The following is a 25651-nucleotide window of genomic DNA, read 5'->3' as shown; positions in this document are numbered from 1 at the left end:
ATTGCCCAATAACTCTAGAGGTTGACAAAGAAACTGAAACTCCTTCTGTGAAAGGGAGCAGAATATGGCACCCCAAACCATGCCTCTTTGGCATAAAAATTGTTTAGAGCTTATTACTTTGAGGAATTGCACATACAGAAGCTCTGAAAAGAGTGGAAGTTGCCCTTTTATAAGGGAAATTTACATCAGAAAGGGCCCTGTTCTGGGAAAAAGCTCTTACTAGAGATCACTTTTTCATCTGGGAGAATTATCTACATTGCACAGCAACCTTGTCTCCCAAACTCTTACTCTTCTCACCTTCCTGTGAACTATCTTCTACCTCTTTGAAGTCCCAGATCCCTACCCAGTTTCTTAGCTCAGGATGGTGTATAAGGCTCAATCCCCTGCCACCTTTTGAGTCACGTATTTTTGTGGGACTCCCATATGTACTTATGTAATTAAAATTGTTTCCTCTTATTAAACTGTCTTTTTATTATAGACCATTCTCAGCCAAGAACCTAGAAGAATAGAGAAAAAAAATATTTTTTTCCTTACACCTAGTGCTAACATTGTTCTCCTTGGAAAACTGGCAAATGAAAGCCCAATTCTCTCTAGGCTGACAATGGTGTGAAAGTATTAGAGCATGCAGTTCGTTAGATAGTAACAAAAGAGGAGGGGATGAATGGAACAGTCACCCTGGGGAGTAATCGGCATTCTTCCTCCAAACAGAGCAAAACATCCTGCCTAGTTGACCAGGCAGGTGTTATGCCCAGAATTCAAGATCCCCAAGAAACCACACCAGGGAGCCAGTCCGATGCAAAAGCAGAGGATCTCTTATACAAGCTCGCTTGGTCCCCCCCTTGCCTCCATTACTGGGTGCAAGAGAGAGCCCCGAATCCCAAGAGAACAAAGAATTTATAGGGCTTGGGGTCGGGGGTTGGGGCAGGGTGCAGCTAGGGTCTGGTTACACAAAGACAGGGGGGGTGGCCAGCATACTTTTGGCCTTGGGCTAGTTTCCCCCGCTTTCCCATTGGCCGAGATAAGGGCAGGCTGAGTAACTTATACACCCTGCGGCTTCCATCAGTCCTGCTCTGTCCTTTCATTCCCCCCTTGTCTTGGAACTTCCGGCTCAATCATGAGACGGACTGCATTTCTATTCCACCGTTGCTAGAGGTCCGTACTGGGCATACAGAACTATCAATTGAACTATTCTTATAAGCTTAACAAATGGTCCGGTGGAAGGGAAAGAAATCATTTTAGCTTTAACAACTTCTATTGAAATAGGATTTTTCTTCTTAAAATTCCTCCATGGCTATTAAAAAGCCAAATCAAGATTAATTTATCTACTGTCCTGATGTTTGCATAAACACAACAAGAATGGTAACTGACTACCTTTGCTGGAATTTCATGGTTGAACCTTAATGTGCCCCGCTAGGGCCAGGAAGCCAAGCCATCCAGCTGCCATCAAGCCTGCCTGCAGTATCTGCTGAGTTAGGTGAATTCCTCACCTGTAGCAACTCCACCTGAGCCCACGCTCCAGGCTTTAAGGCCCATCTCAGTAGCCCTCCTACTCGTTGCGGCCCAGAGTGTGTGGAGGTTTCGCAGGGATGCAGAGGCATCTTTACTGCTCTCCTTCTACTCTTACCAACCGCCAGTGATGGTAGGGCATGGGCCTGACGCTCCAGCGCCAGCCATCTTCAGGGCTCCCAGGCAGGACACCAGGCTTTCTTCGTGGCATTCTTAGTGGCTTCAAGTCTTTAGAGCTCAGATAGGGCTCTTCAAAACATCATACTCCAGTCAAAGTTTTCCGTTAATAAAACCACTATTAGGAACCAGTCTTACTGAATCTATGCAAAGAAACGTACTTACTTAGCATTGCCAGATTTTGGAGGAATTACATAAGGAGAAAAACATACTGATTTACTCTAAGATTTTCTGACTTTCCTTGCTAATTTCTTTTCATGGATTTAAAACAAAACAGCAATTGTTGGTATAAAACCTTCCTTTCATGCACAACCATGCCTCAGACTTTCCAGTCCAAACAGGCTCCCTCCAGCTTCACTACCCCTGACATGGGCATGGTGACCCAGGCCTGCAAGACAGTATTACAGGCTGTCAACTGTTAGCTGTCTCTCAACAGAGACCAAAACCTGATGGGCACCCTTCCCTGCCCAGTTGGGCACTTGTCCTCTTGGCAGCTAGACACCCTTTACTTTTGGGGGTCACCCCACACAGCTCCCTTCCAGAACAGCCAACATACATTCAAACCTGCAAAAGAATCAAAGGTTAATATAACATAAACATAATATTGGCATCATGCCGCTTCAGGTAGCCAAATCTACCACTAAACATGTGATCCTATAAATGGTCCTTGTCTCTTTGGAGCCATGTCCATGAAGATTCAGGCATTATCTAAGTGTATTACACAGTATTGTGGGGGCTCCTGGTGACAGGAGCGATCGCGAGTCATGTTACCGGCATCAGGCAGGTCGAGCACGCCGTAGCTTGAGCTTGAGCGGGTTGCGTTGATCTCGATCAATGCTCCATTTGGTGATAAAGTCTTTCTGGGTCATGGATGGATCCGCTGACCGGACGTGAGTGTGATGGATCCAGGTCGCGACGCCGTCTACCTTTACAGTCTTGGGATCTTGAGCAGACAGGAACAGATGTGGAGGCCTCCCTTTCTCACATCCTAGGACAGGACTTTTGACCTATGTCTCATCCAGATAGAAACGGTCCACATTTGTATCACAAAATACCAACAAATCAGTTTCAGTTGTGTAGCCAGTCTGAGTTTTGACTTCTCTCTGGAAGTCTCAGAGATGGTGAATACCATCTAGAAGCTATTAATCCACTTACACAGTCCCCCAAAAGTTAAAGAGGAAGGAAAGAATCATTCAATGTCACTCAAGAGGATTTCGGCGAAACAACAAAATTGACAGATTAAACACATTGGAAAACCAAGGCCAGAAGTACCCTCTGACGTTTCAGGGGTACCAAGGAAGGAGAAGTTAGGCCACAACCAGCCCTTCTCACAATCCACCATTAGTGACCAGTCCCAGCTCACTGGTCTACCATCCATTTAACATTTCTTTTTTCCTCCTATCACACCAAGGCCATGCTTTCCAGGTAGCTAGAACTCTTAGCCTTAATTCTTAGGTGATTAGCAATACATTTTAAGAGACACAGAAAAAAGAAAAATCTTTCTTGGGTAACCTAGGTAAAACTTAGGAAAACATTTTCAACATTTAAAAACAGTTTTCAACATAATAGGATTTAGTCTTGACCATGGAATCAATTATTCTTAATTTTTTTATGATATTATGTATAACTGTGGTTCTACTGCTATCATACCACTGAAATTATATTAAGACCGTGATTGCTAATTTATTAAGTATTAAATAAATCCGCGAGGCTAGCACACTTTTTGCCCCATCCGCATTTCCGCAGTAAAACTCCGCCTTAAAACTCCACCTCTGAAATTCTATCCTCCCTTAGTAAGCAGACACTCCTTTTGTGATTGGCTAAGTCAGAGGGCGGGGCCTTTGTTGTTCCAAGATGGCGGCCCCCAGGGGTGCTGCACGCCATGTGGCTGACATGGCGGCTACCAACTCAAACAGCTCAACATTGTGGCTGTCCACTGTTCTCTGACAGAGCAAACCAAAACCCCTAAAAGGTAGATGGCCAACATTATATTGTAGACAAACAGAAATCTCATTAGCTGTTTATACTTTTTATAATTATCTTAATATCAATTAAGTTTAAACTGGTTTTTGTATTAAAAATCTTCAGTTGAGGTCACAAAATCAATCCTTTCTTCTCAATCAGATTAATAAGCAAAGGCATTTTCAATTAACAGATTAACTTAGGCATATTTAGGTCAACATTTCAGTATTATAAATTTCAATGCTTTTAGATGATTTGAACTTAAAAGCTTTAAGTTTCCAGCCAATAAGCCTGGCATAGCTGCTAAAATGGTCACAATTTTCCCGTTGGGGAAGTCAAGAAACAAAATCATAGCTATTCACATGTAAATTTGACTATCAACTTCCTGGTGGTACTTGCCTCAGGGCGGGAAATTTCAAAAGCTACTTTAAATCGCCTTGGGAAACCTGTCTGCATTTCTTTCTCAGGTTCATCTTTGCCATTTTTAAGACCAAAACAGTCTCGGGTTTTTATTCTGTACTCAGCAAAAGGTCAAGTTCAGCTCAAAACTATGCGCACTCGTTTTTAAACTGGCCTTTTCCCTTTACATGTGCACAGAAATCCCGGATGCATTTATAAATTTGTAAATGCTTTTCAATTACAAGAAGTATTTTAATTTTAGAATACTTGGGGAGGGGGTGACCTGTTTCCACAGACCCTCACTCAGGCGGCCGCCCCTCCCTCCACATTCATACACTTTCACCAGACATTCATTCAGAGTTTAAACAATCCATTCAATTCCTAACAACTTCCCCATTCCTGAGGGAGCTCTAAAGCCTCCCCCAATCTCCTTGAAATTATTAATCCAGCAAGTCCACAAAATAAAACGGAAACACAAACAACTAAAGGGCCCAAAGAAATACAGCCTTCCAACTCCATGGAAGCAAAAAAAAAAAACAAAAAACAAAACAAAACGAAAGCCAGACGTTGGCTGCGCGTCAACCAGCAGGAGCGACCCGCCTTTTCTCAGATTGAGGGGTTCCTACAGACCTTCCGACTCCGCGGAAGCAAAATTTCCCCTCTTCAGATGGAGGATCGGGGCGCCCCCCGACTCCTCCTGCCTGTCTCAGATTAAGGGGGTTCCTACAGACCTTCCGACTCCGCGGAAGCAAAGCTATACCCCTTCAGACGGAGGATCGAGGCGTCCCTCGGCTCCTCCCACCTGTTGATCCCGTGCATCCACTCAGATCATTATTACAGGCATTTACAGGCATTTACAGATTTCAGAAGTGAGCTCACACCGGATAGATACAAAACAAAACACACGACACAAACAGAACATGACCTACCGCGGTCAGTCAGGCCCTCCGGACTGGGAGTCCCATCGATGGTGTTGGGCATCCCGGACGAGCCCCCAAAATGTTATGCCCAGAATTCAAGATCCCCAAGAAACCACGCCAGGGAGCCAGTCCGATGCAAAAGCAGAGGATCTCTTATACAAGCTCGCTTGGTCCCCCCCTTGCCTCCATTACTGGGTGCAAGAGAGAGCCCCGAATCCCAAGAGAACAAAGAATTTATAGGGCTTGGGATCGGGGGTTGGGGCAGGGTGCAGCTAGGGTCTGGTTACACAAAGACAGGGGGTGGCCAGCATACTTTTGGCCTTGGGCTAGTTTCCCCCGCTTTCCCATTGGCCGAGATAAGGGCAGGCTGAGTAACTTATACACCCTGCGGCTTCCATCAGTCCTGCTCTGTCCTTTCAGCAGGAAAGAGAGCTTTACAGCCACCCCAAAGGGTAACTAGCATATTTTGCTGGATTAATGGAGGGGCAGGGAGGGAGAAAACAATAAGGGGGAATTCCTTTTACATGGTGCATGCCCAGTAGAAAAAAGGGATGAAGTAGAACTGTGAGGCATGCACAGTAGGAGCCAAAATGGTGACCATACAAGGGGGAGGGCACTAGCCTGGGAAAGTCTGGGAAAAGGATCGGATTGGGGAAAGGCACAGGCCCCAGAGAATCCGAAAAAGACAGTGGATAGTGGGGGGGCACAAACACAGCCTGGGAAAAGCCAGGAAAGGGGTTGGGTGGTCTGAAAGAAAGCCTGGGCTTTCTCGAACCCAAGGGAATATATGGAAACAAGGGAAAGAACACAATGTGTGTCCTCCTTGGAGCCTGCCCCTGCCCTTCCTTCTCTTGGGCACGTAACTTTTGCCTTCTTTTTTCCTAAACTCAAAGGGTCCCAGCAAGACTCAGATCCAGGGGAGCAGCAAACAGAGCAGAGGACTCTCCTTTTGCCTCTATAATTTCCTTTTCTGAGTCCATGCAGCCACTCCCCTATAGCCTGCCTGCTCTCTCTGCCTCTCTGAACGCTTACTGTGACTTGTCACTCTAATAAATCTTGCCACTCATCTAATGAACAAAATAAACTGATGAACAAAATATATCCAGAGAGATAGAACATTGGAACAATCTGATAAATTTCAGAGGGAAGGCCAGGGATAGGGGGGATGGTGGGGAGTGATTAACCAGGGAACATATATGCATATATGCATAGCCCATGGCCACAGACAATAGAGTCGTGAAGGCCTAGGGAGGGTGGGTGCAGGGTGGAGGGGGTCAATGGAAAATAAACAAATGGGACAACTGTAATACTTTCAATAACAAAGATAAATTTAAATAAATAACTAAGTAAATAAATAAACAAACCTTGCCACTATCACTAAACTCCTCCTGCGTAAGTGTCCTGAAATTTTTTCCCTCTGACACCACGGAAGTGCCTACTTTCAAAGGGTGCTGGGACAGACCTACCTTGGTGTCAGTTTTCTTCTAGTAACAAAAGGGTTCTCACTCATACTCACACTCATTGGAATGCAGCAGAAAGTGTTTTTATTGCTGTTAATGCAGTGAAACAAAGCTTTGCCGTTTTGAGGTTCAAAATATGGAGGTCTGGACACTACTTTGCCCTCTTCCTTATTGCCTTTCTTGGAAACACAGAGCTCCGAAGCAGAAAAGAATCCTGTTTCATTTTGGCCCAACTCTGGTGTGGTGTCCTTGACACTCTAATTCTCCCAATACCTTCCTTTTTTCTCCTGTGGGAACTAGGGAATCAACAACAACAACAAAAGGCAGGAGTAAGTGTAAAATAACCTGTACCAAGTGAGAGGCAAAATGGTAAAAACTTTAAACAATCTTATCTAAGTGTACAGAAACCAAATGAGAGGGAGGGCCTCTCTTCTGAGGGGGGTCACAGGCAATAATGAAGAACTTGTACTGGACAGCATCTTTGTAGTGGCATTTAGGATATTTCCCTGCAGTGAGATTGCAGTTAGTGAGGTTAACAGGCTTTGGGCTCTGGTGGCAATTGTTCCGGCCATTCTTGCAGACAGTCTTGGGCAGCTCACAGGCAACAGCCACATTCTGGAAGGAGTCATGCAGAAAGGTGTTTTGAGGCTTACAGTGCTGAGTATAATTATTGACACCATGCATTGCCTTGTTGCATTGGGGTGGGCTTGGTTGTATATGCTGAATTTCAAACCTCTGAGCCTTGGTGAGATTCTTAGGCAAAGCATAAAGTGAATACACTGGTCCCCATAATCCCAGCAGCAATAAGAGGGGAGGAAAGCATTCCAGGAGATCTAGCACCATCTTTCTGTGTAGGAAAAGGGAAGATAACAGTAGTAGTAGAAGCAAAAAGAGTAAAATGGTTATTTATAACCACTTAGATTTTTATTGTGCTTTTTAAGTTCCCATAGTTCTTTTTTCTTCTAACCATCTTCTTTCTCATTTGAGTCTTACACAATTCATTGATGAGCCTGAAGCCCAGTGAGGAGGAATTTGAAGACCTTTCCTCTTATTGACCAGATCTGATTCTTCGCTTTGTCTTATGCTCATGGGTTTGACGGCCTCCATGTCAGAAACCTTGTCTCTTCCTCCTTCCTGAAATTTTTATCCTCTATTTGACTTGGACCTGCCAGCCATCTTCACTGTAATAGTCTCCCCAGCCCTGAGTCTTCTCTTACCAGCTTTCCACCTTGGTGCTCCCACTGGAAACAGAAGCAGTAGTTAGTCCCAGGCTCACAGGCTTTTGTAGGCTGTTTCCTCCCCAGGCATTTCAGAGCTGCCTGCCTTCTCAAGGGAAAAGTTCTGAGCCCTTAGGAAAGAGGAAGGATTGGAAGATAAACTTCTTGTGTGCAATGTGGATGAGATACTTAGACCTTCAAACTCGTCATTTAAAATCGTATCAATATCACTAGAGGTACAAGAAGAGTAAGCTTATTTAAAGAAACAGTGTAACTCAAAACTCAGTTTTGAGGAACTGATCACTTCCAGATGTGGGTTGTGTGCTTCCTTCCTAATCTGAAGCTTCAGTTTTTTGGAATTCTATGATTTCAGTTTCTTAAGAGTAAATCTGATATAATAGTAATAGTTGCCACATACTTGGTAATGTTGTAACTACCAACAACAGACTTGAATAAATTATTCATTTATGTGGAAAATTATTAGAACAGATTCTGAGCTACTCAGATCATGTTCTAATGAAAGAGACTGATGAACAGACAAATACATTATCCATTAATAAATATAAACATCACTGACAGATCTGATAGAGGAAATGACAAAGGAGTGTGAGGAGACAGTAGAGAGGAGGGATCATTGGAGGGCACAACACCTGAGCTGAGTTTTGATAATTAATTAGATGTCAGGTGAAGAGGATGGTAAGAGCATCCCCAGAAGGAAACTCTGTGTGAAGAGAGCCATACACATTAAGAAGAAGGGAAATTGGGGGTAATTGCCTATTGAATCTATTCTTACCTTCCCATTGGTGCTGCAATACCCTTCTTCAGAATCTCATTGTCTCATGGAGGGCTCATAAGAAAGGCTCCTATATGGACTCCCTATCTCTAGCCTCTTTTCCTTCCAACCCATTCTACATATTACTTGCAGATTAGGCCCTTCAGCATAAATATAATAGTGGAACACTGTTGCCTAATGCTTTTCTGTTTTTGTTGTTAATCCTCACCCAAGGGTATTTTTTCCATTCATTTTTAGAGAGAGTGGAAGGGAAGGGGAGAGACACACGGAGAGAAATATTGATGTGAGAGAGATACATCAATAGTTTGCCTCTCTCAGGTGCCCCAAGACCCTTCGGTCCTCAAAACAATACTCTGCCCACTGAGCCAAACCAGCTAGGAAGTGTAATGCTTTTCATGACTCTGATTATCTACAGAATAAAAAAATGTTGTCAGTTTATAACAAAGTTGCAGGAGACAAGGTTAACATACCAAAATTAATTGCTTTCTTACATATCAACAATGAATAATTGGAATTTGAAATTTTTTAAAAAAACACAAATATTTACATTATCACCAAAGAAAAATAAAATACTTATAAATCTAATAAAATATGTATATGATCACTATCAGAAAAGCTATAAAACTCTAATAGAAGACATCCAAATAGATGAAAATATAAATGGAGAGATATTTCATGTTTATCTTGAAGGAAACCAGACTATGTCACCACAAAATATGGCTCGTTGATATAAATATTATGTTGTGCTGAAGACAATTAAGAATCGGTAAATGCTGAAAAATACTCCCTAACTTCCCTTTTCAGCCTAAAGTCAGGAAATATATTCTTTTACTGAAGACAGACTCTTTAATCAGTCTTGAGAAGGCACTCCAAACTAACCCTTACCTTTTCCATTTACTACCCATAGATGAAATCCCTTTGTTTTATCAAATTTTCACAAATTTATTTATTCCTAAAAGGTATAAAAGGTTCCTGCTCTGGTCACTTCTTTGGGCCTTTATTCTCTCATGAAGGTTCCCACTACATGTAAAAACTTAATAAAATTTGTACTTTTTTTCCCCTATTGATCTGTCATAATCAGTTTAATTTTTAGAACCAGCCAGGGACCCAAAGACAGTCAAAGAAAATTTGTCTTCCCCTACAATTCATAGGAAGAATATGGGTTTGATATGATAGGCTTTTAGCACAAAAGACACCATTTTGGACCTATAGGGTAATTTATTCTTTTAAAAAAATACCAAATGTAGGTTTAATACCTGATCTAATTACAATTTCAACTTGTCCCATAAACATAATCAACCACTGTTCTGGTCAATCCCAAGTAAGGTAATCTGTCCATTCCACATAGAAAGGCTCTCTTCACTCCACATAGAAAGAAGAGACAATCTATGTAATAGAACTCTTCCTCTTTCCTTCCCCCAAAGAAAAGTTGTTCCAGACCCAAAGTAATTCTTTCTTTTTGCCGGGGTCCAACCCCAGCAGGTCCAGGGGTCCCCAAAGGCGTGGATGGAGTCAGCGAAGAAGGAATGACACGGAGACAGCGTTCAGTTGATCAGCAGCCCAGCCAGGATCTCCAGCCAGGATCTCCAGCCAAGTTCTGGTCTGGATCTCCAGAGAGGTTCTGCTTTGGATCTCCAGGCAGGTTCTGTAGCCATGTTCCCTCGCTAGGTTCTCCAGCCAGGTTCTGTCCAGGTTCTCCAGCCAGGTTCAGTAGCCATGTTCTCTCACTAGGTTCTCCAGCCAGGTTCTGTCCAGGTTCTCCAGCCAGGTTCAGTCACCAGGTTCTAGTCACGTTCTCTTGCCAATTTCTGTAGTCAGGTTCAGTCCAGGATCTTTTGCCATGTTCTCTCCAGCGAAGTTCTTCTGTCTGTAGGTTCTGTGTAGGTTCTGTCTGTAGGTTCTCTCTTCTTAGTTCTGTGTTCTAAATTCTGAGTGTTTCTGTCTTGTTACAACTGTATTTATACCAGTTGATTCAATCCTATCAATCTCTATTACAAAGGTTAGGGCGTTTCTTATCTCCATTCCAGGGAGAAAAGATTATGTAGTTTAAGCATGATTGTTCGTAGTTAAAGGGATTAATTACCCGCCTGGCACTTAGTTGAGGGGTTTTATTCCCTCCCTAACTTCAGGGGAAAATCCCTACCTGGGGATTCAACCTTTCTTGGAGAGGTGACCTTGGTTAAAACACAGCGCCAAGAAGGTGAGCAAACATATTAAGAACCGTATGCCATATATGCCAGGTCCCTTGAAACAGCAAGGATGGACCGGCTCCCGGCATCTTTTCTTTCATTAATAGGTTTGTTGCCACATCCTGCTTCCTATAAACCTTCCATTTTTGAAAATCCCTCAGAGCACCTTCTAGTTGCTAGATGGGATACTACTGGATTTATGAATTGCTTAATAAAGCCAATGAGGTCTTCAAGTTTACTCCATTGAATTTTGGGGGGTTTTTTTGTTGTTGTTTTTTAAAAATATATATTTTATTGATTTTTTGCAGAGAGGAAGGGAGAGAGATAGAGAGTTAGAAACATCAATGAGAGAGAAACATCGATCAGCAGCCTCCTGCACACCCCTCACTGGGGATGTGCCCGCAACCAACTGAATCTAACCTGGGACCTTTCAGTCCACAGGCCGACGCTCTATCCACTGAGTCAAACCGGCTATGGCTGAATTTTGTTTTTTAACAGATGGGAGGGATCACCATGAATTGGAGCCTACAAGCTTCTCAGTGGTCATGGAAATAAACAGATATAAACATAGGACAGTAGCAACAAGTAAGAAAGGAGTTTCAGTGTTTGAAATGTATATGGTATATTCCTGGAACTGTAAGTGACTAGGTATAACTGCTATTAAGAGGAAAGTAAGCGCCGAAACCGGTTTGGCTCAGTGGATAGAGCGTCAGCCTGCGGACTGAAAGGTCCCAGGTTCGATTCCGGTCAAGGGCATATACCTGGGTTGCAGGCACATCCCCAGTAGGAGATGTGCAGGAGGCAGCTGATCGATGTTTCTCTCTCATCAATGTTTCTAGCTCTCTATCTCTCTCCTTTCCTCTCTGTAAAAAATCAATAAAATATATTTAAAAAAAAAAAAAAAAGAGGAAAGTCAGCCAAACCGGTTTGGCTCAGTGGATAGCGTCAGCCTGCGGACTGAAGGGTCACAGGTTTGATTCCGGTCAAGGGCATGTACCTGCACACTGGGGGGTGTGCAGGAGGCAGCTGATCGATGTTTCTCTCTCATCGATGTTTCTAACTCTCTATCCCTCTCCCTTCTTCTCTGTAAAAAATCAATAAATTATATTTTTTTTAAAAAAAGAGTAAAGTAAAATGCATTATAGGAGATGATGCCAGATAGGTGATCAGAAGTCAGATTATCGAGGAGATTATGTGCTATACTAAAGAAACTTGATATTTCTTGTAGCATATGCATCTAGTATACATGAACACTGCCAAAATTTGTATGGCATAATCATGCTGGTCATTATACAGGTCACAAATCTTGCAGATAGATTTTATTCATTAGAGTTTTTGGTTGCAAGCAACCCAAATCAATTTGAGGTAAGTTAAGGGTACTGACACAGAAACCACGCTATCTTGAATGGGAGAGCTACTGTGACTATGACCCCAGCCTCACCACCACTCAGACTGGCCTCAGACACCATCCCGGACCCTGTAGCCACATCAGCCAAAACCTGCTACCTCATCTGCAGACCCACAGACCCCAGGACTCTAGCCTTCTCCACCTCAGTCTCCTGTGAGCCCCAGAGTACACGCCCCTCCTGCCAAAACCGCGCCACTTCAGCTGAAGACACCATGCACCTCGTCAGCTGGCCACCTCGGTGAGTCTCAGGGTGTGTGCTCCTCCTGCCAAGCTTGCAGCTTCAGTCACAGACCCCCCACAACCCGCACCTCGGCTCCTGGACCCCTTGGCCTTGCAGTGGATGGGAACCCATGCCATCTTGTAGAGCGCAGCAGTGGAGGCCAGAAGTGCCACAACAACCCCCAGACTTACCTCAAATAACACACCCAGACTTGTGCAGGGAGCCACTTGCAATCATAACCTGTGTGGAACCACCAGCCAGCCCCAGCAGTGAACAGCATAGTACCACATGTTGAATCCCAGATGTCTGCAGTGAGTGCAGCCAGAGAGGGCTCCCGAGCTGTGCCCCCTCACCAGAGCTAAAACCAGTTTCCCAGGATACTGTGCTGCAAGCCCCCGCACTGTGAGTGCAAGGTAGGGGTATCCTACTCCTGCCGATTTCCCATCCCAGTACCAGGCAGCAGACTAATGCACAATCTGGCCCTGGACAGACATTGACTTTTGGCCAGCTTGGGCTTCACTGCAAGCACGGACAGAGTTGTCACCCCATGCACGCCCTACCCCAAGGCAAGGTTGGAGCTGCTGGTGTGACCTGGTATGCCCAGCCACAGGTCACAGGACCATGCTGCATGTGCCCTCTCAGAGGGTCCTAGGGTGCCATACTGCCTTGGGTGCCGAGACTGCACAGTGAATTGCATGCCACAGGGCTCTGGGCCCTCATAGGGAGTCACAACCAGAGGAACTGTGCACACAGCCCCACCAACCAGGAGAATCTGAAGTGGACAACCAAAGGACCAGATTCATGGAAGGAGGGAGTACAAGTCAGAGCAGATACAGTAAAGGTGTGAAACTCAAGGCAGACACAGCCTTCAGTCTAACAAGTAAGTCCCAGACCATTGAACTGCTAGGGGCTTCAAACCCTGGAATGCTAAGCAATGATCCCAGGGCCAGAAAGAGACAGCAGAGGTGGGGAGACAAAGAAATAAATCCTAAAGCAGTTGTTCTCAACCTTCCTGATGCCGCAACCCTTTAATACAGTTCCTCATGTTGTGGTGACCCCCAACCATAAAATTATTTTCGTTGCTACTTCATAACTGTAATTTTGCTACTGTTATGAATTGTAATGTAAATATCTGATATGCAGGATGTATTTTCATTGTTACTTGAACATAATTAAAGCATACTGATTAATCACAAAAACAATATATAATTATATATTCAATATGTGGTTTCCAATGGTCTTAGGCGACCCCTGTGAAAGGATCATTCGACCCCCAAAGGGGTTGTGACCCACAGGTTGAGAACCGCTGCCCTAAAGGAAAGAAGAGGAGGAATTGCCATAAAAGGAACTAAATGAAATGGAGTTAAGCAATAAGTTCAGAGAAAGAATTCAGAGTAAGCGTCATACAGTCCCTAAATTGGCTAGATGAGAAAATTTCTAATATATGTCAGAATCAAGAGTAAATGAAGAATGATGTAGCACAAATCTTTTAGAAAGAAGTCAAGTATATAGGCTTCCAGATTACCCAAGGGAAATAAAGGCTAGGGACTGAAATGAAGCAGGCAATATGTGCCATCCCAGTCCCTAGAACCCGGCGGCAGATTTGGGAATCCCTGGGAGCAGCAGGGTTCTGTGGAATTTGGATCCCAGGGTTTTCAGACCTGGCTAAGCCTCTCTATGAAGCTTTAAAAGGGGAAGAGAAGGCACCCATCGACTGGGGTCCTGAGCAGGATAAAGCCTTCATCACCATAAAGGCAAAGGTCACCGAGGCCCCAGCAGTAGGGCTACCGATGTGATGCGGGACTTTAACCTCTCCATTCATGAGAACAGTGGGGTAGCCCTAGGAGTTCTAACCCAGGAGTTTGGACCCTGGCAAAGACCCGTAGCCTATCTCTTCAAGAAGATTGACCCAGTTGCCTTCGGGTGGCCCCCGTATCTCAGGGCCCTTGCAGCCACGGCATTGTTAGTCAAAGAAATGGATAAGCTTACCCTGGGACAAAACTTAAATGTAAAAATACCTTATGCTGTTGTCACCCTGATGGAAGCAAGGGGGCAGCACTGACTGACTCATGCTCGGATGATCCAGTATCAGGAGCACCTATGTGAAAATCTGCAGGTAAGACTAGAAGCAGTGAGAACTCTTAATCCTGTCACCTTTTTTACCCATTACTGAGGGAGCCTCTGAGCATGATTGCCTAGAAGTCCTAGAGGAGGTTTACTCAAGCTGACCAGATCTAATTGACAGGCCCTACAGAATCCAGATTTAGTATTGCTCACGGACAGCAGTAGCTTCTTAGATGAAGGAAAAAGACAAGCCTGATATGTAGTCCCATCAAACTTCAAGACAATCAAGGCACAGGCCCTTCCTGAAGGATTGTCAGCTCAGAGGGAAGAACTTTGGGCCCTAGTTAGAGGCCTAGAACTCACTAAGGATAAGCATGCCAACATCTACACTGATTCATGCTATGCCTTCACTACCCTGCATATCCATGGGGCTATATGCAAGAAAAGGGGACTCCTGATGGCTGGAGGAAAAGGAATAAAAAATCAGAATGAAATCTTAAAGTTACTAGAAGCAGTCTGGGAGCCCAAGGAAATAGCCGTCATCCATTTTAAAGGTCGCCAGAAGGGGAAAGACTCAGTGTCAGAAGGAAACCGACTTGCTGACATTGTGGCCAAGCTGGCTGCTAAAGAAAAAGTAGCACTGTCTCAGATCATGTTGGCCCCTGAATTACCTGAACCTCCAAAATACACTCCTCAGGAAGAGGAATGGGCTTAACAAGAAGGAGTCAAGAGAATGAAGGAAGGCTGGTGGATACTCCCAGATCATAGGGTCTATGTCCCAGAACAGTTAGCCCATATGGTATCTTCCAGCAGCATGAACTTACTCATATAGGGAAGACTGCCCGAAAAGCTTTGTTAGGCAGATACTACCTAATTGCCCATCTTCCCTCCTTGTGTGCCTCAGTCTCTCAGCGTTGCCTCCTCTGTGCACAGAAAAATGCCAAACAGGGTCCTGTAGGACTGGTAGGAGTTCAGTGCTGTGGGCAAGCTCTTTTTGAGCACTTAGAAGTAGATTTTACAGAAATAGGGCTTAGCAGAGGAAATAAATACCTACTAGTCTTTGTTTGCACCTTTTCAGGCTGGTTCAAGGCATATCCCACTCACACCCAAAAGGCAAGAGAAGTCACTAAGGCATTGTTGAAGGACATAATTCCACACCATGGAATTCCTCTGACCATAGGGTCTCATAATGGCCAAGCCTTTGTAGCAGAAATAGTACAAGAGGTAGCTAGGGCTTTAGGAATTAAATGGATCCTACATACAGCTTACAGGCCTCAGAGTTAAGGGAAAGTAAAGTGCATGAACCAGACTCTCAAGCAGGCTATGGGTAAGCTATACCAAGAGACAACCTTACCCTGGACAGATATCTTGCCTCTTGTACTCCTGCAGGTACACTGTGCCCCGAGGGCTAGGGTATGTTTCTCTCCTTTGAAATTCTATATGGCAGACCCCCCTCCCTTAATTCGTCCAAAAAGAGATTTAGGGGGCATAAGGAACATAGAAATCCAGAAACAACTACAAGGGCTTGGAAAAGCAGTCTTTGAGGTCCACAGATGGGTTACTGATCGGTTACCCATCTCCTTAGGAACAGCCATACATCCTTATAAACCTGGAGACCAGGTTTGGGTAAAGGATTGGAAAATGAACCCCTCAAGCCTACCTGGAAGGAACCCTATCCAGTCATATTAACCATACCCAGAGCTCTCAAGGCTTCAGGACTGAGCACCTGGATCTAGCACTCGTGTGTGGAGGCAGCCCATCAGCCAAGCAGCCATCAGTCCCAGTGGAAAGTGACCCCAGATCTTGAGAATCCCCTCCAGCTGCACCTCAGCAAAAAAAAAAAAAAAAAAAAGGGAAGGCCTCGTCATGAATTGTTGGACTATACCTTGTCATGCCATCCTTGGCTACATCTGCCTTGCAGAAATAGTCATAATACTACTCTTTGTCCTAGTGGTTCACTGCTGTGGACACCCACTGAACAGGAATAGAAGGAGTAACATGCTCCCACTAATAATATTAACTAGCACACCATTGCCTCCCTTAGGGGCCACTACCACATGTCCTTGCTTAGAGACTCGCTACCCAAATATGCTAGACTGGGTATTCTACAGGAAAACCCAATCAAACCAGATTGTTAGCTATACTTATCAACCTGCAGCATGTTATGACTCCTTTACCGAATGCATGTGTGTGTGGGAAATTGAATAATTAAGCCCAGACAAAAATAGGCAGGAAGCATCTGTCAAGGAAAGCCAGACAGTAATTTGCTGGACTTGCTGCACCCATGTTGGCAACTCTGATGGCAACTCTACGATATGAAATTGAGGAGGCATTTGGCAATGTAGGAGCCAAATAGTAGCCTGAGGAGGAGCAGAACAACTGGCCCTGCCAAGGAGGAGAGAAGAGTAGTTGTTGAGCCACCGGGGAAGAGTCTGGTGCTGGATGGTGAAGAATTGGCCAGGGTCTTGGCCGCTGACATAGAGTCTTAATCCCCACGTCTTTCCCTTCCCCATTGGTCAGTCCACCAGGCGAGAGGCATGAGGAGGACGGGGTTACAATTTCCAGTGTCTCTTTCTTGCAACTTTGATGGCGGTTGGAGTGCTCAGCACCACCTGGTAGGGTCCATTCCATCTAGGTTTCAGGCTGCCAGGGTCGTGGCGCTTCACCCAGACGAGATCACCCGGAGAGAAGGCAGGCTGTGTTGGACTGGATCTCAGCACATCCTCCTCCCATAAGGCTCTCACAACCCATTGTGCTGGCGTGGTGCTGCTCTGCAAAGCCTGTAAGGACTTAGGCAAATTTTAGGTAGACAGCCAGGGAAGATCTTCCTCCCTTAGGTGGGGAAGGAGAGGTGGCGGCCTGCCAAACATACGGGGTGCATCTAGCTCTGAGGAGAGCAAAAGGAAGGAGACTTCCCCAGTTTTCGCCAGTCTCTAATTTTAATTTAGTTAATGTTTCCTTTAAGGTCCAATTTATCCTCTCTACCTGTCCAGAACTCTGTGGTCTATAAATACAATGCAATTTCCAGGTAATGCTCAGGGCCTTAACTATGGATTGTGTAACTTTGGCAATAAACGCCGGGCCATTGTCGGACCCCATGTATAGTGGTAGGCCAAACCAGGGGACAATTTCAGTGAGGAGTTTCCTAACTACTACCTGTGCTGTCTCTGCCTTGGTTGGGTATGCCTCAGGCCAGTCAGAGAAGGTATTAATGAAAACCAGCAAGTATTTATACCCTCCTTGTCCTCCTGGTATCTAGGCGAAGTCCACTTCCCAGTGTTCTCGGGGGTTCTGACCTCGGAATCGCTGCCCCGGCGCAGCCATAACAGGGGGCCCTTGGTTCACCCGGGCACACACTTGGCACCTTCTAACCAAGTCTTGGGATATTTTCTGGAGCCCTGGGATGTAAAATTCTCTTTCCGGTAGTTCTGATAGCTTCATGCTCCCCAGGTGGGTACTCTGGTGGATCTGGGAAGCGATGGTCCGCCCCAGGGCTTCTGGCACTATAGGCCTCCCATCTGGCAGAATTAGCCATCCAGCCTCTTTTTCCTGGGCCCTTAGTTTCTCAGCTAGCCTCTGCTCCTCTGGCAGATGAGTAGGCTTCTCTGGGAGCCTTCGTGCTGGCAGGGCTACGAGAACGTCTAGGGGCACTACTGGTCTTTTAGCCACTTCCTTGGCTCCTATATGGCTGCCAGGAGGTTAAGTATCTCAGGAGCATTTTTAATGTCCTTTCCTCCTAAGGTCAGGAGTCCTCTTTAAGGTGGCTCCCATGTCCTCCTGTCAGGGCAGTGTGAGGAGATATATCCCTGCAGTCCCTAGGTGGGTCTGGCAGAGTGAGTGGCGGGGCATTCATCCGGGCTTCTTTCTAATCCTGGCAGATTGTAGATCTCCCCTAGCTCCTCCTCATGTCACTACTGCCGCCCCCGCATACTGGGTACCTTCCTCTACGAAGCTGCTCCGTCGATGTAGAGGGATTCTGTAGGGGCTGGTCCATAAGATCCTCGCGGAGGGAAGTGAGGGTAGTCAGTGTCTCCTCACATTCATGCAAAGGGGCCTCTGCCTCCTTGTCAGGGAGGAGTGTGGCAGGATTCAAGGCAGCTGTTTTCAGGAAGCTGAAATGTTCACTCATTTTTTCCTTTTTCCATTAAAGGGCTTGAATGAGTGCTGAGTTCCACAAGGAAGTCTACCTTTTGCTCCCCCCCCCCCCCGCCCCCCCGCCCAGCACTGTCAGGGTTATCCTGAGCTCTTGGGGGCCAGCTGAGCCCTGACAATCCTAATTCACCTCCTCCACCAACACAGGAGTCGGTTCCCCCACACGTTCAGGGCACTCCCTTTTCCAATGTCCTTCCTTTCTGCAAAATGCACATTGATTTTTCTCAAGCCAGGGTTGGACTCCTTTTCTCCTGCGAGGCTTTCTTTGCCCTTGTTGTCTCTCTGGTCTCTTGGGCCTTTTTCCTCTCTTATGCCCAGGAGGACTTTCACCATCTGGATGTTTAAATCTGCCATCAGGTCCCCCCTGATTGTTTTTTTTTTTTTTTTTTTTTTTTTTTTTTTTTTATATATTTTATTGATTTTTTACAGAGAGGAAGGGAGAGAGATAGAGAGTCAGAAACATCGATGAGAGAGAAACATCGATCAGCTGCCTCCTGCACATCCCCCACTGGGGAAGTGCGCGCAACCCAGGTACATGCCCTTGACCGGAATCGAACCTGGGACCTTTCAGTCCGCAGGCAGACGCTCTATCCACCGAGCCAAACCGGTTTCGGCTCCCCCCTGATTGTTAAAAACCTTCTGGGCCACCTCAACCAACTCAGAGATTAATTTCCCCTCAAAGCCCCCTCTAACTTCTGCAAATTTTTGCTAATATTTGGGGCCTACTCTGGAACAAATGCAACATTGGCAGCCTTCCGATTTTCCGGGGCATCAGGGTTAGGCCCCTGGACTGTCTCTGTCACTTTAGAGAGGTTTGTGGGTCTCTGAGCAGAAGCTTGGATGCCCCCCAATAGAGTCTGGCAATACCGATCAAGAGCCTCCTTTCCCCTCTCACTATTGTGGTTCCAGTCGGGTCTCCTGGAGGGAAACACAGCCTTTAATCTGTCTTTAAATGGTAAGAAGAAATTTACAGTGTGTCTATACTTAAATAGATAGTTACAGCTGTCCCTGTAGTAGGGCTCCCCTTACTTGACTTGTTCTCTCAGAACGGACTAAAGGAGCTTTATTTCCTTACAGGGTCTCACATGTCTCAGGACCTCACAAGGTCTGTAATTCCTATAACAGAGGGCTAGTATTCACCACTTTACTAACCCCCTCTGTTCTAGACAGGCCTTCCCCAGTTTCCTACAGTTGAGGTTTTGTGCCACCCCTGACATGGGCATGGTCACACAGGCCTGCAAGACAGTATACAGGTTGCTAACTGTCAACTGTCTTTCAATAGAGACCAAAACCTAATGGGTATTCTTCTCTGTCCAGTTGGGCACCTGCCCTCTCAGCAGCTAGGCACCCTCTACTTTTGAGTTTCACCCCACATAGTCCCCTTCTAGGACAGCTAACACATAGCCATAAAAATGGCCCTCAGTGTGGGATACTGGACACTTGCCAGTTAGTCCCAAAGACTACCAAGGACTGTAGAACATCACCAGTCTACAGCAACTGCTGGCAGCTACAGCTACATTCAAACCTGTAAGAGAATCAAAGGTTAATACAACATATTAATACAATGAAATATAATATTGACACTATGGCCGCTTCAGGCAGCTAAATCTTCTGCTACTAAACATGACATATGGTAGGGCTATACATTTTAGGGAGGTGACTAAAATCTATTCTTGACCTTCCTATATAAGGCAAAATTGTTCTTGTCTCTCTGGAGCTATGTCCATGAAGATGCAGGCGTCATCTAAGTCTATTATACAGTTTTCTGCAGGCTACTGTCAGAGCTGTGCATTGTGGCCAGTTCTTCTTTCTACCCACAAACACAGTCTGTCCAATTTCCTTAAAATGTATTCTGGCACAGGAGAAAGTTGTTTTGCTGTACACAGGTAGCCTAACCCCTATACAACTGGGCTTGGACCTCTGCCTAGCAAACTGCAGTCTATAAGTTCAGTATGCAGCCTCCGGTCCTCCTAACCCTAATGAGGTTTCAGCCAGTCTCTGAGTCAGACTCCTCCTCTCTTGGAGAATTTCAAAGTCCTGATGGCTCCCGGGTCCAGGGAGAGCGCCCTTTTCTTTGCCCTTTTGTTAACCCTGTTTATTAGTTACAGAGCCCTGTTTTCCTTGTCTTCCCACCAGTCCCCTTTATGGCAGAGCAGCGACCAGGCCTCTTCCAAGGGAGTGCACTGGAAGGGGATATCAGCCCCTTCTCTTCCAGCAGCAATAGGTACTAAACCCTTTCGGCATATTTGCAAACAGGGACGTTTTACTAGCTCTATCTGCATCTTTCATAGATACCAAGCTTGCTGCTCTATTCCTGGGGCTGTAGGAAGGCTAGTACCAGTCACTGGCTTCTGGCTTAACTGCTGTAGCCTGCAAGCCAAAGGCCCAAGTCTTGTATTGCTTGTTGTAAAACACTCATTACTCACTGGGCAGCAGTGGGGCAGCTCTAGTGTCAGGTAAATTTCTGCTGTTCTCCACTTTCTCTCTGCTGCTACTGCTTCTTTTTTCAGGGCCACTGCAGGCAGCTCAGGCATCCAGCCCCCATTCTTTGTCCTGATTCTCGGGGGCTGAGTCTGCCTAGCAAACAGTTCTAAATCACCAGGGCAGCTGCAGACTTCAGCTCCATTTCTCCTCTGCTTTGCTCCTGGGAGTTTAGTTGTTTTTAAGGTAATAAAGTAGGGCAGAGAAAGATTCACTGTGCTTACAGAAAACTTGTGACCTTGAAGTCAGTTGATAAGGCATCTGCTGGTAGGCTACAGACAAAACCCCTATGCCTGCATAGTGGTCTGTAGCCAGTAAAATAACTGCCGACACTCCGCCCCTATCTTTCAGCCCAGGGCCCATTGCTTTCCCCCACATATTTTTCCTCTTACTTTTGATCTCTCCTACCAAGCCCCTGTATCCCAGTCCAGTTGTTCGTCTCCCTTTAAACAGTGGGCATTTCGGAGAAAAGCAGTCCTCCCTCCCTCCGCCTTCACCCTCTCTCTCTCCTCTGAGGTGAAGAGGGTCTGCAGTAACTCCTGGCAGTCATCCCACATGGGTTAAAAAAAAAGACTGACTCCAGCAGAGAGATCAGACCCTGAGGGTTCTGAGAAAAAGAGGGATTTGATCCTTCCAATTATACAAATCACTAGATGAGAAAGGGACATAAATCATGAAAGGCTGGCCATCTGGACCCAGGTCCAGTGGCCCAGCCTGCCTCAAGGACAGGAGAGGCGCTGAGGCCACCGGCCCAACACGCCCAGAAGCTCCATATTTCATTCCCTGTCTAGTATGGGATGGACTGAAGGGGTTGGAGGACGACAAAGCCCCTCCCGTCGGTGGGTCCAGAGGGAAGACAATTGGCATCAGGGGAGATAGGGGCTCTGGGTCAAGAGCTGGTGGCGTGGCCTGGGCCTGAGGCCGGGGCTCACCCAGATCTGGCTCTGGGGGAATATGGGGGGGGGGTGGCGGCAGGGCAATGGGTTCTTCCTACTCTCCCTGAAGGACCAGGGGAGCCTTTCCCTTCTGGGGCCAGGCCAAAAGAATTGTCGGTCTCTGTCCCAATTTTCCCCTCGGGAGGTATGCCCTTATCCACCGGGGTTTCTTGGACAGAATGTAAACCCAAACCTGAATATAAGGAATTTGATCAGGATGCCCTGGGCAGCTGTATATGACATAATGGACCCAGTAGGCAGTGGTCAGATCAAAAGACCCTGCATCCGGCCACCCCACCTGGAAAGTGGGCCACTCCCGTTCACAGAATTGCTGTAAATCAAAAGCATTAACATTATAACCTTTAAATCTACCCTATAACTTCAGTTTAATACAGTAAATTACAACCCAGGTAAGAGCAACTGATAGAGACAAATCTTCATTAACTAAGTTGGCTGATTCCCCTTTAATAGTGAGCAAAAGACTCTGAGAAAAATAATTCTCGCAGCTGCCGAGATACTTTTGCAGACCATTACAGGTTCAACCCAAACATTCAGCCAAGCTGTCAACAGAAAAGCAGAATAAATCAAAGTAGCTTTCATTTCACAGACTAGTTAATGAGCAGCTCAGGCAGACAAACACCCGTACTTACACTTTCTTAGTAGACTAGCCCAGGCTGTAGCTGCATCCAGTCCCCCTTCTCTGCAGTAAATTGGCTAGTCTCACACAAACAAACAGCTGTTTCCAACATGCAGTTGAGCACAGTGGGTTTACTTTGTCCCAACCCCATCATGATCGGTGACGAGAGACAGACAAGGGAGGGAGTGACCTGTTTTCACAGATCCTCACTCAGATGCCCACCTGGCCATGTCCTTGGGAGCTTAGATTTGTCTTAGTTAAGGTGCACCCGTATAAACCCTGGGCCTGGTCACCTCCACGTGGGGGTGAGTCACCATTATGCCATATGACGAATTGAGGAACCGCAGGTTGGGGCCCACTCGGACTCCGTAACTGAAGTCATGGAGCCACATAAAAGAGAGGAGAGGGCAGGGCCCCTCCCTCCACACTCACACACTTTCACCAGACATTCACTCAGAGTTTAAACAATCCACCCAATTCCTAACTAATTCCCAATTTCTGAGGGAGCTCTATGGCTTCCCGGGAGGTGATCAAGCTCCCCTTCCACTCACCCGGAGTGGGCCTGACTGATAGGGGATCGACGAAGATGACTGACCCTAACCCATTTTGACAAAGACAAAGACAATAAAGAACAAAGACAAAACAAACCAGACAAATGCAACCTAAGGTTGCCCAGAATCTGTAGCTCCCTCCTTGAAGTCTTAAAAATTTTCAAAAAACATTGCAGCGGGGTGCACACAGAAGCAGACGACGACCCTTGGCCCATTTTGACAAACACTAAGACAACAAACACTAACACAAACAAACACCAGACAGACAAACTCAGTGCAGCCTAATGCCGCACAAACCAGGGACCCAAGCCACCATCATGGCCACAGGTCAGGACCAGGAGTACCGCTGCATCCAGCTCTCCATATAGGTCCTTCCGTGGGATGTCCCAATTCCAGTTTAACAACTGGTCTTCCTTATCTCTCTCGAGAGTCCAGGTGGCTCGGTTTCCAAATTGAAAGTTTTGGGTGGAGCCTCCTCTGCCTCCCTGGGACCCGGGACGAAGACTGGAGGCCTCCTTGGTAGTCGTTCCCCACAGGTGTGGGGTATCTCACTGCGTGCCCTGCGATAAATGGGGGAGAGCCTCCTGCCTTAAATAGGGGGTCCCTGCCAGGGATCTCGCTGGGGCCTCCAAATGTTATGGGTTCAATCAGCGAGATAGACCACCGACTCAGAATTTAAATTTAGGAGCCTTTATTAAGCTGGCCAGCTGACTACAGCGCGTCCCTCCCCCTCTGGGAGCCTCGCAGCTTGTAGTGCAGACCAAGGGTCCCACAAAGCTTTTATTTGCAATAACTACAAAGCATTAATTGGCAGGGTTAAAAGCTCAGTAGGAAAACAGGGTCACACCTGGCTGGAGCATATCATAACACCTTTTTTCTTAAGACAATTAGTAAATTTTCTATGCTATGGTCACTGCCCCCAACACATTCAGTAATCTTTCCATGTCACGGGCCCTCCCCTTAGCACACTCCCACAAGGGAAATGGCCAGAGAGGGATCTTGGGGTGTGTGAGACATCTAATATGGGGTATTGAGCACAGTGCGAGACATCTTCAATATGGGGGACTGAGCAGGAACAGAGTCACAAGGGACTTTCCGAGGATGGGAAACAAAAATTCTAGGCCTAGATAGAATTCTTCCCCTAATAGTCTATTTTGGAGAATGCTGAGGTTCAGTGGAGGGACAGTCCCTGAACCAGGGACAGGAGATATTGCTTTGCTTTGGTGGTTTTTTTAATGCAGGGCACTCTGTGGTATAAATTTTAGTGCATTGTGCGCACCTGGATAAGAGCGGTTCTGTTGGTGTTTTGTGTTTCTTTATTGTTTAGTTTAATTTGTTTAAAGATGGGGCATGTCCTGCTTTGGGAAGCCCAGTTATGTGTGTGGAGAATGAACATGGGACAGAGATTGTCAAAATGTACTCTTCCTGCTCTTCCTCTCAGGGTGTCAGTCACCAGGAACTCTTAGCTAGTGAGATTTCTGTCTGTGTGTCTAATGTAATTTTGGCTTTCTATCTTTTGGGGACTTTAGTTTTCTGTTCACTGGTTTATGAATATAGGGACAAAGATTACATGGGGAAGTAGGAATTATGGGCATGGGGAAGTGAGCAATGCAGTCTGGGTTGGGACTCCATTGTTTGGGCAACAAGGTTTATGTTTCCATGATAATGGGAAGTTCTTAAATAAGAATGTGCTGCATTCCAAGGAGGGAGGGGACATATGACAACCAGCCAGGTGGTATGTCCTGGTTAGGCAATCATGTCTAATAGATTAATATTTCCCATAACAATTACTAGTCCCCAATGTTCTATTTTTGTCCATAACACTGGGAGAAACAGCTCTGTAGAACAACCCTCCAGTAAGTTGCAGAAATGGCAGTGAAGGCGGGCAGGGGAGGGGGAACTTCCGTTTCTATAAAGGAAAATAAAATTAAATAAATAAAATGAAATAAAATAAAATAAGTAAAATAAAATGAAATAAAATAAAATAAAATAAAATTAAAGTAAAGTAAAGTAAAGTAAAGTAAAATAAAATAAAATAAAATAGTACTTTCATAGTAAAGCCACTGAAGGCCAGTGAGTTATCCCTGTTACAAAACCTGCCAAGAAAATGCCTTGGGTAAAAATAATTGGAATTAAAATCTCACTGTTGTTAATACATAATAAGTAGATGTAACTAAAATAAAGGGTTTATGATAAAGCTTTTTCAATGATATATATACATACCTAAATATAGTTTTCCAAAGTATTTTGGTACCTTAAAACTTTGGAGTTTGCTGGGTTAAATAGTAAAAAAATTTAAAGATCTAGGTATGTTGGAATAATGGGATACTGAAATATTCATCTGAGTTTGCCTCATATAGAGAATTTAGAGGATATATTTGAATCCATTAATGAATATGCCTTGTGTTTTATTTGAAATATATCTTTAAAACTGTGAAAACTTAAGAGAGAGGTAGATAAAGTTTAATTAATCTGTTGGTATTTAGTTCTAAACATTACTTCTCAAAGTTTAATATTTGTAAAAGTAATATTGACTTATTTGACAGCAAAAATAATTTGCTCCTCCTGAAAATTCTGCTT

At 45.3% G+C, this 25651-nt stretch overlaps 4 protein-coding genes across 5 annotated transcripts in view; all 4 read right to left on the bottom strand.

Annotated features, from left to right (window-relative positions):
- Positions 1 to 25651, bottom strand: part of LOC132239625 (ribonuclease 4-like) — a 337426-nt gene that overhangs the window by 300132 nt on the left and 11643 nt on the right. The gene's annotated exons all lie outside the window — the stretch shown is intronic.
- Positions 1 to 25651, bottom strand: part of LOC132239682 (angiogenin-like) — a 97882-nt gene that overhangs the window by 60595 nt on the left and 11636 nt on the right. The window lies entirely within an intron of this gene.
- The window catches only part of LOC132239617 (ribonuclease 4-like), a 192076-nt gene that overhangs the window by 154811 nt on the left and 11614 nt on the right, over positions 1 to 25651 (bottom strand). The gene's annotated exons all lie outside the window — the stretch shown is intronic.
- On the bottom strand, positions 6780 to 7889 carry LOC132222972 (ribonuclease K6-like). Its single transcript, XM_059678394.1, has 2 exons — positions 7642 to 7889; positions 6780 to 7271 (listed from the first exon to the last, which is right to left on the bottom strand). Exon 2 carries the CDS (start codon positions 7265 to 7267, stop codon positions 6803 to 6805), a length of 465 nt encoding a protein of 154 aa, XP_059534377.1. The 5' UTR covers positions 7268 to 7271; positions 7642 to 7889; the 3' UTR covers positions 6780 to 6802.

This window comes from Myotis daubentonii, chromosome 1 (genome assembly GCF_963259705.1).
Source record: "Myotis daubentonii chromosome 1, mMyoDau2.1, whole genome shotgun sequence".
Taxonomy (NCBI): Eukaryota; Metazoa; Chordata; class Mammalia; order Chiroptera; family Vespertilionidae; genus Myotis; species Myotis daubentonii.
The sequence above is the reverse complement of the archived record's forward strand: the minus strand, read 5'-3'. Positions and strand labels throughout refer to the sequence as shown.

Coding starts and splice junctions, on each gene's coding strand:
- LOC132222972 (XM_059678394.1), bottom strand. CDS start 7,267: ATGGTGCTAGATCTCCTGGAATGCTTTCCTCCCCTCTTATTGCTGCTG.